The 13,277-nt window shown below is 41.8% G+C and overlaps 1 protein-coding gene across 14 annotated transcripts in view; it reads left to right on the top strand.

Annotated features, from left to right (window-relative positions):
* Positions 1–13,277, top strand: part of NCOR1 (nuclear receptor corepressor 1) — a 158,206-nt gene that overhangs the window by 80,128 nt on the left and 64,801 nt on the right. For 8 of the 14 annotated variants that reach the window (XM_039227328.1, XM_039227331.1, XM_039227333.1 and 5 more), the window contains 3 exons: positions 3,541–3,695; positions 7,860–8,077; positions 11,641–11,703. In XM_039227328.1, the coding sequence (XP_039083259.1) occupies positions 3,541–3,695; positions 7,860–8,077; positions 11,641–11,703 (436 nt within the window). The remainder of the gene's footprint in view (positions 1–3,540; positions 3,696–7,859; positions 8,078–11,640; positions 11,704–13,277) is intronic. The other 6 variants (XM_039227337.1, XM_039227336.1, XM_039227339.1 and 3 more) reach the window with 2 other exon arrangements.

The following is a 13,277-nucleotide window of genomic DNA, read 5'->3' as shown; positions in this document are numbered from 1 at the left end:
TTGTAGCCTGTAACCTCCTTCCCAGACCATGGGGACTGACACGTCTCTTTGCAGATTTGCCTGCGACAAAAGCAGTTCCAATCACTTCTTGTTAAAGTCAGTGGTCATTCCTCACTCTCTACTGCGATCGGCGGTCATTACAGTGGGCCTTGATGCGTGTCACGCGGAGGTGGATGCTCACCGTACTCTGTGGCCTCACTGGCTCTCCCTCTCCACCCACTCCTGCCCAGTTCTGTGGGTTTTGCCTCGACGGAGGGTCTCTGGATGTGTCACACACGTCCACACACTGTTAGCGACTCCATCAACGTCGTCGGGTCAGGTCCACGCCTTCTGCAGAATTGGGGGTTGTGCTTCACAAGAGACCCTGCCCTCGTCTTCCCGTTGACTGGGTGAAGCAGGTGCTACCTTGCCTCTCAGTCTCTGGCCCCAGGGAAGGGAGAACAAAGTCAGCAGTTGGCTGGATTCCAGACAGCAGGGAATGGTGGGATTGTTTGCTTTCTTCAAAACACTGGTTGGCATTAGAAATAGAAAAGTATTAGGGAAATAGGTTATGTGTTCATCAAGTCTAACAGAAGAGTGAACCTCTTTACTCATCTTCTGCTGAGTTGATAGTTCCCTGTCATTTCTTAGGGCCATAAACCATTTTCTGGGTTATGCAGCCCACTTGCAAAGGGCCAGGTTTATTGCTGGCTTGCCATCTTGTTTGTTCAGAATGCTGTATCTGTGGCAAGTTTGTGGCTTGAGGTTATTAGCATTTGAAACCAGTCTTGACACCACTGTGGAATGCTCGGGAGTCAGTCTACCTTACCAAAGGTGAATAAAACATCGCCAACGGTAAAGCAGACCTTGCATGGTTGGAGAGTGTACGTATGAAAACCTTCCTGATTTCGTAGTATTTTGTAGTAATAATAAACACTCAGAAGAAAAGAAAATTGGCACTTGCCAGGGTGAGAAACCGGGAAAGTCAGGTAAAGCAAGGGAGGGAGCCGTGGTATTGAAATGATTTAGTGAGGGGTCATAATGGAAAAGTAGATACAGTTCTTCCTGATGGACTGTGACATTTCATAAAACAAAGGGATCAAAGGTCACGATGAGGACAAATAGCAGAATCAAAGCAATGGAAAAGCGGGATGGGTGGGGCACAGGTGGTTGTTACAGAGATTTTCTCGTTTCAGGATCTTGAAGGGAAAGCCCACTGATGATGGCAATTGTGACTTCACCATTGGGGAGTTTAATGGGCGTGACCTGAAAGTATTTTTATTTTAAATTTTATTTATTTGGGAGAGAGAGACAACATGAGCAGGGGAGGGGCAGAGAGAGAGAGGGAGAGAGAGAATCCCAAGCAGGATCTGTGCTATCAGCACAGAGCCCAGTGCGGGGCTCGAACCTAAAACACTGTGAGATCATGACCTGAGCCAAAACCAAGAGTCAGACACCTAACTGAGTGAGTCACCGAGGCACCCCGAAAGTATTTCAGTTGTAGGATATTATGTTGCTAGAAAAGGCATGAGCCATGTAATAAAGTCATTTCTCTGTCCTTAGGAATATACGAGAAGTCAGTCCGTAACACCAAAAGAGATAAAAGGCATTATAGGTAGATTTCTGAAATTTGAAAAAGGAAGTGATTTTTGAAATACTACAGGTCAGCAGTGTTCTGGAAGTGGCAGTTGGGAGCAAGAAGGATACAGATTCTTCTTCCTGCCGTGGATCCGAAGAGGGCATGGGGCCTCCTCTGGAGGGGCCGGGATGGTCTTCGTTATCTTAGGGAAAAAGCCAGCTTTGCTGAGTAGGTAAAGGACCTGGAGATGCTATTAAGAGTTCAGGAAAACTTTACCTCACATTAGTGAGTACCTCACGTTGTCTGGTAACAGGACAGGCAGTTCTTAGGAGGCAAAATTGACTTTGGCCTCAGTCAGAACAAAAGATTGAGGTGGGAGGGCAACTGCTTTGCAAATAACCAGGGTGAGGGAACTTGATTTTTGCTGTATCCAGCACGTGCAGATGCTTCTCGACACCTCCTAGGAACTGGGGATACTTAGGTGATGAAGATGGGGTCCTTGTTCTTGATGAGATTGTGACACAGTGAGACAGACAGCCCCTGACCGCCAGCTACGGGACGCCCTGCCGTAAGCGCGCTGCGAGCAGCTGCGAACCCTGCAGGGGGGAAGGTAGGGAGCCGGGCCGGAGAGCTTGCGGAAATCAAGAGAAGCCTCACAGGAGATGGAGCATTTTGAACTGAACTTCAGAGGCTGTGCAGGAGTTTACTGGGCAAGGAGGGGTGGAAAGGGTGTTCCAGGCAAAGACACGACATGCTGGCCGCGTCCAGGCCAGTGCAGAGCAGGAAGCAGAGTAGGAAAGGGCGGAGGCTTGCAAGTGGCACCCCCGAGGCGGGAAGCGGGCTGTGCGCAGTAACGCCCTGTGGTGGTTCAGTCCCCTTGCAGTAGACAGCCTTGGTTTCTGCATTAAGTAAGAATAATACACAAAATTAATTTCACCGTTTCTTTTGGAGTCACAGTTTTAGCAAAGATAATAGGGTCCATAATCTCATTCTCTCCTAGTCTTTGTTCATATACATATGTATAATTACAGACTGATAATTACAGCTTAGAGATATTTGCGTGTTTTATTTCTTTTCACTTTACTATGTCCTTAGTGTGTTTTCAAATTACTTTAGTCTTTAAAAAATTTTTTTTTAATGTTTTATTTATTTCTGAGAGAGAGAGAGACAGCGTGAGCAGGGGAGGGTCAGAGAGAGAGGGAGACACAAAATCTGAAGCGGGCTCCAGGCTCTGAGCTAGCAGTCAGCACCGAGCCCGATGCGGGGCTCGAACCCACGAACTGTGAGATCATGACCTGAGCCCAAGTCGGATGCTTAACTGACTGAGCCACCCAGGCGCCCCTCAGATTACTTTAGTCTTGATGATGACCATAGCCATCTACAATCCATTAAGTGAATGTTTGCACAGAAGAATAAAAGCATAAAGATGTTTCTTAGAGTATCGTCCATAGTGATGAAAAAGTTGGAAGCACACCTGATACAAGGTATTAGAGGTATCTATTAGGAAGGGAATGGGTTGGCAAATTACAGGTTATCAGATTGTAAGGTAGAAATGAGATGCTTGAGTGACAGATGAGATGTGGGAGTTACAGAAGAGAGAACCAAACTCAGATTTCAGGTTTCTAAGTGGAATCTTAACACTTTGACCTCTCTGATGGGAGTGTGTGCGTGTGTGTGTGTGTATGTATATGTGTGCTCACGCTTTTAAGCAATAAATGTGGGATATATTTTTTTTTAAACCATAATTTTTATTTTATTTATATTTATTTTTTTACAAATAGTTTATTGTCAAGTTGGTTTCCATATAACACCCATTGCTCATCCAATGTGGGATATATTAAAGAGCCTTAGGCGGATTCTTAATACACTATCTCTAATTATAATGTAAGTGACTAATAAGGTAATTGTCTATTAAATTTTTTTGCAAAGATATTTATTGTAATTTGCCATCACAGTTTGAGGAGCTGTTTCTTTTACCTTAGAATCTGACAAATGGTGGTTCATTCCAGCAGCAAATTGCCCGACCCTCACAAGAAGAAAAAGTAGAAGAAAAAGAAGAAGATAAAGCAGAAAAAACAGAAAAAAAAGAAGAGGAAAAGAAAGACGAAGAGGAGAAAGATGACAAGGAGGACTCTAAGTGAGTTAAATGATTAGATATTATTCTTATTTCTAAATAATGAACCTATGAAGTCCATCAGAGGTATAAAATTTTAGATAAAAGAATGAATGAGATATGTGCTTTGACCCTGCAGTAGTTATTATTTGTCATAATTAAGGAATGGGATATTCTGGTAAATAGAACTTTTGGCTTAATGGACTTAACTTGCCAGACATGAGATGTTACTTTTCAGAAGGGATGAACTACATACAATAATATGCACTCGTCACTGAGATCTGTTGAACGTAATTTAATCTTGAGTTGGATCTTTTTGGTGTACCTTTGATAGTTTACATTAACGTAAAAATGCTGGTAAATGGTTTTCTTCTCTATAATATCTTACATTCCAGCTTTATTAGTCTTATTTATCATATAGAGTAGACTCCTGGCTTGTTAGTGGTTCTGTTGCTGTTTTTCTGGTTACAAAAGTAATTCTTGTTCATTATAGAAAGTTAGGAAAAGGTTAAGAAAATTAACCTGTGAGTCTGCCACTCGGATGGCTACTATTGATGCCTTTGAGTACATATTGCGGGGGGCGGGGGGTGCTTAGAGCTCAGTTGGCTGTTTTTCCACCAAGGATCAGCTTGATTGAGGCATTATTTACACAGAATAAAATTCACCAATTTTAAGTGTATATGTGGATGTACGTTGACACAAGTGTGCACTGGTGTAACTGTGGCCACACCTGTGATGTAGAACATTCCCATCACTCCCGAAAATTCCCACAGGCTCCTTTGCACTAGGGGGCCCCCGCCCCATTTCCAGCCTCTGGCAACTACTAGTCTGTTTGCCTTTTCTAGAAATTTATATAAATGGAGTTCTGCAGTATGTGGTCTTGTGTGTGTGGCTTCTCTTCCATAGTGGAATGACTTTGACATCCACGCAGGTTGTTGGCACGTGGCAGTAGTTTTCGTGTAGTAGCTTAGTTCCTTTTAATATCTGTTTATTACCTCTGTGACCCTCTTGGAAATACTGAAGGTTTATCTGGTTTTGTGACAGCTACAGCCTACATCACTTGGTATGGCTGTTACAGAGGTGGATACCCATGCCATTGCCATTCTGATTTTGGCACTTCATGAAGACAACTATTAAAAACAATTTTGGGGTTTTTTTGTTGTGAAGATAAAACATTTACACTCCCACGAGGTCCGTGGTTCTGCTCATACGGAACTGCCACATCTTGGTTTTTACTTTTTTCTTAAAAGCTCTATTAGCAAACATTCATTCATTAGCGATGTGAGCTAGCTCTCACAGAGGATGCAGACGTACATAAGGTGTGTACTGCCAGGTGGCTTATGATCTAGTAGGGGAAAACCAGGAAAGGTGCAAGTATTATTTAAGAAATGAGCAGAACCAGGAAAGCGTGTTGGGAGATTGAGAGGAGGTTCAGGGTTACTTCCGTCTAGATAGTTTAGAGGACTTTATGCAGGAGCTAGTGGGTTCGTGTGGAAAGAACAGAGGGAACAGCAAGAATTGATGTGCTGCGTTGAGAAATGGCAGATCATGGTTTCATTAGACTGGAACATAGGGTGGCTGCAGAGGAAAAGTGGAAGGTGGATTGGGGTTACATTATGTGAAGGCTTAATGAAGCTAAAATTAACATTGTTCAGGAGGCTGTGCTGTGAGTTGTTGGGAGTAGGTAGCAGTTTAAGTGGATGGAATGGTTTCTTGCCAGAGCTGTTCTGCTAGAATATTGACCCACGGGCAGCATAGAATGAATGGATCGGAGATGTAAGTCAGGGAAGCGTGGTTTGGGGTACCGAGGCACTGATCAGGAAACTGGTAGTAGAAATCGAGATGGTGGAATGAATGCGAGAACTGTTACCCAGATGTAATAGCCAAACCTGGGCATGAGATCACATATAGGAAGTAAAGAAACGGGAGAGCTAAGTATGATGTCACATCTGTAAACGCGGATGAATATGATCATGGTTGTACTGTTAGCGACGAGTGATGAGAGCCTGGGGTGGAGCAAGAAGCAGAGTGGTGACGGGCATGTTTTTGGACGTGTCCAGCTTGTATTGCTGAGGAATCCGGTGTATTGATGGGCGATTCCAGCAGGTACTTGGGAAGACAAGTCTAGATCTTAGGAGCTTTAGGAGATATGAGGTGTGAGTCTAAAGATGCAGACTGGGGGTTGTCCCAGTGGAACGGATGTGAATGGGGTAACCACACAGAGATTTAAGGCCGGGGCGAGCCTTGGGAAATCGAGAGGAGGACAGGCAAGAGGCAGTCCCCAGAAGGAGAGCCAGGGTAGCAGCAGCAGGGATGTGAGGAAAGCATGAAGTCCTAAGAGCTCAGCTGAGAAGGATTTAGAGAGAATTGCCCATAGGATTGGTTGCAGCAGGATGATTAATGTGACAAGAATTGAGAAAAGTCATTGGATTTGCAGTTTGTAAGTCTTTGGTAACTCTTCCCCCACTACCCCCCCATTGGTGACTTTTGACAAAATAACATTAAGAGGAGGCTGTAGTAACAGATTGGTAAGGGAATAAAGAAGTGAAGAGAGAGGGCTACCTGGGAACTTCAAGGGCCAAAGGGGAAAAATTCTTGAAGAGTTGTTTTATTTTGGGGGGAAACCAGTAACCAGCTATAACAGATCTTTGCTTGAAGTAGATAAAATTTGAAATAAATCAACTCCTTCTAGTAAACATGTGTAGCTGAGTCTTTGTGTACTGGCACCTATCCATTCATTTGCAAAAATGTCCTTTAAGGACTTTGTTTTTAAATCTAACAACCCTGGGAGACAGTAGTACAGAGAATAGTCCTCCAGCATGACATGCAGTAAGATTGATTGGTTGATTGGTTGCTTAGTTTTTCCAAATGCTGGAGGGAGGTTTGGTCTTAGTAATAGCAACCACATATAATGTTTACTCTGTTCCAGGCACTATTCTGAGCTTTTTATATAAATTGACTCCTTTGATCCTTGAAATAGCTCTGTGGAACATACTGTTATTATCCTCACTTATAGATGAGAAAAACTGAGGCCCATGGAGGTGAGGTAGCTTTTCAGGGTCATCGCATGGCTAGAAAATCACACAGCTCTAGTACCAACCCAGGCAGCCTGGCTCCAGACCATTCTCCCAGCCACTGAGCAGTGCTGCCCTGTTTGCATATAACAAGCATTGCAGATGGTTGAGAATACTGAGCTTGGTTTAATGAAACCGTATTTATTGTAGATTATTACCGATAGGGTTTTGGGATGATGTTGGGGGGGTTCGGAACTGACAGCCAAGAATTCTTGAAGACATCTTCGGTGCAAAAAGGTGATTTTGTTAAAAGCAGGGAGACAGGACCCGAGGGCTGAAAGAGGTACACAATACTTGGGGGGGGGGGTGACTGGTTTCTGGAATGGGGTGGGGAGAGATAAAGTCAAGAGGGACTTCCTAAAGGGATTTTCGTATGCTAAAGACTCACAGATTATTGGATGCCTTCTATTGTCAAGCTAAGATTGTTTTTCCCTCTAGCAAAGCATTAACATTAAAAACCATAGGGAGTTCTTGGACTTTAGGCTATTGATGGGACTGCCTTTTCTTGTAAACTGGTGGAGACTTAACAGTTTAAGAGTTTTGTTTTTTGTCCTTTTCCTGTTTTGGGGCAGCCGGGAGCTCCTGAGGAATATTACACACATTGCACCTTGAGGGTGGGGCGGGGGTGGGGGTTCCAGCTTGTGCTTGGCCCTCAGCTTGCCTTGTGGTCCCTCATCATTACTACACAAAGGGCATCTGTGTCAGCCTCTCCATTGCACAGAGGACACAACTTGGAGTAAAGGCAAGAGGTCCAGGACCCCGGCCCCTTGGCGAACCCACCGCCTCTGCATTGCAGCTTTTCTGGGGGCTGTTCTGCAGCCATTCGTTACTTCCTCCGAGTGCTCTATGTTAGAGGGGATTTGAAATGCGGTTAAATTGTAAGTCCATTAATGAATAAAACAGACCTTTGTTAAATATCTTAATTTGAGCGAGTCAAGAGTCAAAACTCTTCAAAATTGGGTTATGGCAACATTTTTCATAAATTTTGTTTTCAGTTAACTGAGAGATTGGGTAATTTCATTTAAATTCTATTAAAGAAATTCGAAGCTGCAACCTCCTTAGGTGTCTCTATCCTTCTGAGTCACACAAAATTCTCATTTGCTTTTGCTTCCAGAGAAAATACCAAGGAAAAGGACAAGACAGAAGGTACAACAGAGGAAACGGAGGAGAGGGAGCAGGCCACACCCCGGGGACGCAAGACCGCCAACAGTCAGGGCCGCAGAAAGGGCCGGATCACCAGGTCCATGACGAACGAAGCCGCGGCTGCCAGCGCTGCAGCCGCCGCGGCCACCGAGGAGCCCCCACCGCCTCTGCCACCGCCACCAGAACCCAGTGAGTGGACGAGATGGAGTGAACAAGCCATAATTTTGTTTGGGATTCTGTTTCAGTGCTCGTGAAGGGCAGGAGGGACCTCTGATACCCAGGATCTAGAAATACTCTGAAATTCTGGCCTTTCCTTAAGTTTTTATTTTAATCACCAGGTATTCACCATGACAAAGGGCCCTCCTCCACCCCATTACGTATTTCACCTTCTCCCACCCACCTCTCCTCTGGGACCTTCAGTTTGTTCTCTATGGCTAAGAGTCTGTTTCTTGGTTTGCCTCTTTTTTTTTTTTTTTTCTTTTGCTAGTTTGCTTTGTTTCTTAGATTCCACAGATGAGTGAAATTGTATGGTATTTGTCTTTCTCTGACTGGTTATTTCACTTAGCATTATACTCTCGCTCCATTCATGTTGTTGTAAATGGCAAGATTTCATTCTTTTTTATGGCTGAATAATATTCTCTTGTGTATATATCATTGAATAATATTCGATTGATGAACGGATAAAGATGGTATACCACATCTTTATCATTTTTATCCGTTCATCAATGGATGGACACTTGGGCTGCTTCTGTATCTTGGCTACCATAAGTAATGTTGCTATAAACGTAGGGGTGCGTGTATACCTTCTAATTAGTGTTTTCGTATTCTTTGGGTAAATACCCAGTAGTGGAATTGCTGGGTTGTGGGGTAGTTCTATTTTTAACTTTTTGAGGAACCTCCACACTGTTTTCCACAGAGGCTGCACCAGCTTACATTCCCACCAACAGTGCACGAGGGTTCCCTTTTCTTCACATCCTCGTCAGCACTTGTGTTTTGTGTTTTTGATTTTAGCCAGTCTGACAGGTGTGAAGTTCTCTCATTGTAGTTGTCTTTGCATTTCCCTGAATGGTGAGTGATGTGGAGCATCTTTTCATGTGTCTGTTGACCGTCTGGATGTCTTTGGAGAAATGTCTGTTCATGTCTTCTGCCCATTTTTAAATCAGATTATTTGTTTTTTGGATGTTGAGTTTTAAAAGTTCTTAATAGATTTTGGATACTAACCCTTTATCAGCTATGTCATTTGCAGATATATCTTCTCCCCTTCCCTTAGGCTACCATTTAGTTTTGTTGACTGTTTCCTTCATTATGCACAAGCTTTTTATTTTGATGTAGTCCTAATAATCTATTTTTGCTTTTGTTTCCCTTGCCTCAGGGGATCTCTCTAGAAAAAAGTTGCTGCATCTCATCAGATAAATGATGTGCTCTTTTCTAGGATTTTTATGTTTCAGGTCTTACATTTAGGTCTTTAATCCACTTTGAATGGATTTTTGTATATGGTATAAGAGAGTGGTCCAGTTTGTCTTTTTTATGTTGCTGTTCAGTGTTCCCAACACCATTGGTTGAAGAGACTGTCTTTCTCCCCTTTGGTCTTTTTTTTCCTGCTTTGTCAAAGACGAGTTGACCATATATTTGTGGGTCTATTTTGGGGTTTTCTGTTCTGTTGATCTATGTGTCTGTTTTTGTGCCAGTACCATCCTGTTTTGATTGCTAGAGCTTTGTAATATAACTTGGAGTCTGAAATTGTAATGCCTCCAGCTTTGCTTTTCTTTTGCAAGATTGCTTCGGCTATTTAGGGTCTTTTTTGGTTCCATACAGATATTAGGATTATTTGCTCTAGCTCTGTGAATTTAGTGTATTTTGATAGGGATTGCATTGAATGGGTATATTGCTTTGGGTAGTGTAGACTTTTAACAATGTATGTTCTTCCAATCCATGAGCATGGGATGTGTTTCCATTTCTTTGTTTTTTCTTGAATTTCTTTTATCAGTGTGTTACAGGTTTTTGACCTCTTTGGCTAAATTTATTCTTAGGTATCTTATTATTTTTGGTGTAGTTGTAAATGGGATTGTTTTCTTACTTCCTCTTTCTGCTATTCCAGTATTGATGTATAGAAATGCAAGAGATTTCTGTACATTGATTTTGTATCCTGCGACTTTACCAAATTTGTCAGTTCTAGCAGTCTTTTGGGTTTTCTGTTTACAGTATCGTGTCATCTGCAAATAGTGAAAGTTTTATTTCTTCATGGCCTGTAAATTTCTTAAACTTTAATATCAGTGTCTTTTGGAAAAGATCCCCCCCCACCTCCCACCCCATCTTGCTATCTTAATACAGTGATTTTTTCTTTGGACTTAGTTGTAACCTTAGTCTGCCTGTCACCTTTTCTGATGTTTTAACTTAGCGTATATTCTAAATATTTTCTAATTTCTAAGCGATCTTCATTTTTTACTTTTTGATGGCTGTGAAATGTTGGCATTGTGGTCCCGGAGTCACAGTTTCTTGAACCATTCCCTGTTGTTGAATGATTAGGCTACCACCTACCCCACCCCAGCCACCACCTTTAAACTCCTATAGATAAGACTTCAAGGAAAAACAAATCTTGATTCACATAACATTTTTTTTTTTTCCTGTTTAATTATTTTTAATAGACAAGGAATACTGGGTCTAAGGGTCCAAGCATTTTTCTCTTTTTTACTGAGTATTGTCTCATTAATTTATAAAGGGATTCTGTTAATGATGTGTACCGTCAATGGTTCAGCGGTACCAATTTTACCATAATGTGAGGCAGGAAAGAAACCGGGCTCTGGGGATGGTAAGACAGATGGGCAGGAAATACCTAGACAAGAACATGGGGCAGGTCAGGATGGACCTTGTTTAAATTACATCCTGCTTTGCTTACAAAGTGGGAGCTTACAGAGGTGTTTAAATAGAGGCATGCTATAATTAGATTGGTATTTTAGAAAGCGAACTGGTGACCATTGTGGAGGTCAGGTTGGAGAGAGTAAGGCCTAGAGAGAGGCCCAGGGACCAACTAGAAGGGCGTCATTACACATATTGCACTGGCCCAGGCAAGGGGAGCGTGGATTCAGATTAGAATTGACACACATCCATGGCTGTGAGTAGCAAATGGGAGGAAAGTTTAAAAAATTGGTCTACGGAGACGGGTAATAATTTGAGTGACTGGGTGGATGATAGTACTATTGTATTAAGAGGGGGAGTATACCAAGAGCTCATTTCACGCATGAGAGTCTTTATTTCCTTTCTAAAGTAAAAGAGAAAGTGTTCACTTCCTGATCAATCTGTGTTTCCTAGCCGTCAGGCACTGAGGATGGACAGAAGGGCCTCTGGGAGTGAGGAGGAGATAGGGGTTCAGAGAAGAGGCGAGAACTGGACAGGAAGGGGAGTGTTATTTCTTCTTTGACACCTCAGGAGAGGAGGGACTAAGCTCTGATACGTATGCAGGCGCTGGGTGAGATGGGACTTCTTAGAAAATAAACTAATGATGTTCAAACATGAAGACATGGATGGAGCTTCAAAGAACATTGCGAAAGACCCTAACACTGAGAGGTTTTGAATATTCATTCCCCTTTAGTTGATCGGGGAGAGGTTGCCACCATCTTATTTCCATAGTTGACTTCACCTTATGCTTCAAATAGGCTTTATGTCAGATAAATAGCTTGGTGCCATTTAATCTGTGAATGAAGGATTGATCTTAGTATCTCTCTGCCTTATTCAGTTCTCTATCTTTATTTCAGTTTCCACAGAACCTGTAGAAACCTCTCGGTGGACAGAAGAAGAAATGGAAGTTGCTAAAAAAGGTAAACGATAGTACTTTAGATTCTTCAGGGTTTTTGTTTTGTTTGGTTTGTTAGGGTTATTAATAATAAGTCAGAGGGACCCAGTTTTTTTTTTTTTAATTGCAAAAAGAAGAAAGTTCTACGGCGGTAAACAATTCAGAAGTAGATTCAAGAGTCCTTCAGGATGGTCTGGTAACCTCTCAATATACCTCATTGTGCCTTGCCTAGGACGTCCACTTTGGAGGGATTGAAGATTCTCTAAACAATTGTTTTATTTATTTAAAAAAAAAAAATTTTTTTTTTTTTAAAATATTTATGTTTGAAGCAGGCTCCAGGCTCTGAGCTGTCAGCACAGAGCCCAACACGGGGCTCAAATCCATGAACCATGAGATCGTAACCTAAGCCAAGATCAGATGCTTAACCGACTGAGGCCCCCAGGCGCCCCTGTACAGTTTTATTTTGAGTGTTATTTCATTAGAGAGCTAGTGGGCTATTTTCATTTTCCAGAATAGTTGTGATTAAATGCTATTAAAGTTGTTTTGGAGGGTATTTTAATATAGAGTCTATATTTTCTGTTATTTAAAAGTTGGATTTAACAGTGTGGTACATATTTTTTCAGTTTGTATTTGGTAAGGCATTTGGTTATAAACTAGTAAGAAATTGCAAAGGAGAAGGCATGAACTCGAGCCAGACGAAGATTTGAATTTTGTCTCTGCCACTCATCGTTGTGTGGCCCTGATCTTACTTAACTCTGTAACATTATGAATCTTGTATTTTTCTGTTGTTGCTTATTAATATAGTTTTAAAATGAAGTAAGTTTCTCATAGGATACATAATTGGTTTATAAATAAAAATAGTTTGTTTCAAATAAAATACTTTGTAGAAAGATTAGCCAACGTTTTGGAGATTAAGTATTTACCTTAAAGTTTCAAAGAGAAATTACTGTAAATGGGTTGACCTTTTACTGACACATTTCAGATTTATTTTCTATGTAATAGGTAATGATACATTTAAGAATCCTATAAACCACCTTTACCAAAAATATAGCAGTTTAAAGTTTTCTGTGTTCAAAATATTTTTATTTGAACTTTATTTGCCATGCTTAGCGAATTTGTGATTTGTTATGATTACGTGTAAAAGATTCACATTTAGAAGATTCACATTTATTCTCATCCGACCATCAGAATGTCATAGTGGAGGGGTGCCTGGGTGGCTCAGTCGGTTAAGCACCTGACTTGGGCTCAGGTCATGGTGTTGTGGTTCACGAATTGAAGCCCGGAGTCAGGCTCTGTGCTGACAGCTCAGAGCCTGGAGCCTCCTTCAGATTCTGTGTCTCCCTCTTTCTCTCTGCCCCTCCCCTGCTCGTACTCTCTCAAAAATACATAAAACATTAAAAAAAATTTAAGTAAAAAAAGAATGTCCTAGTGGAATAAATAGATGTTAGCTCCATCATAGAGTCATCTTTTTCAGGTAGATGCGCCTCCACGTGACTGTTTAGCCTCCATTCAGCTCTGTTCATGTATCAGGCAGGATTTGGAAGTGATCTTTCAGTTGTCATTAGCAAGGAAGCTACTTGAAAAACTGATGTCTTCCTA

The sequence above is a fragment of the Hyaena hyaena genome, unplaced genomic scaffold (genome assembly GCF_003009895.1).
Source record: "Hyaena hyaena isolate Hyena2069 unplaced genomic scaffold, ASM300989v1 scaffold_27, whole genome shotgun sequence".
NCBI classification, from domain to species: domain Eukaryota; kingdom Metazoa; phylum Chordata; class Mammalia; order Carnivora; family Hyaenidae; genus Hyaena; species Hyaena hyaena.
This window is presented reverse-complemented; position numbering and strand designations above follow the sequence as displayed.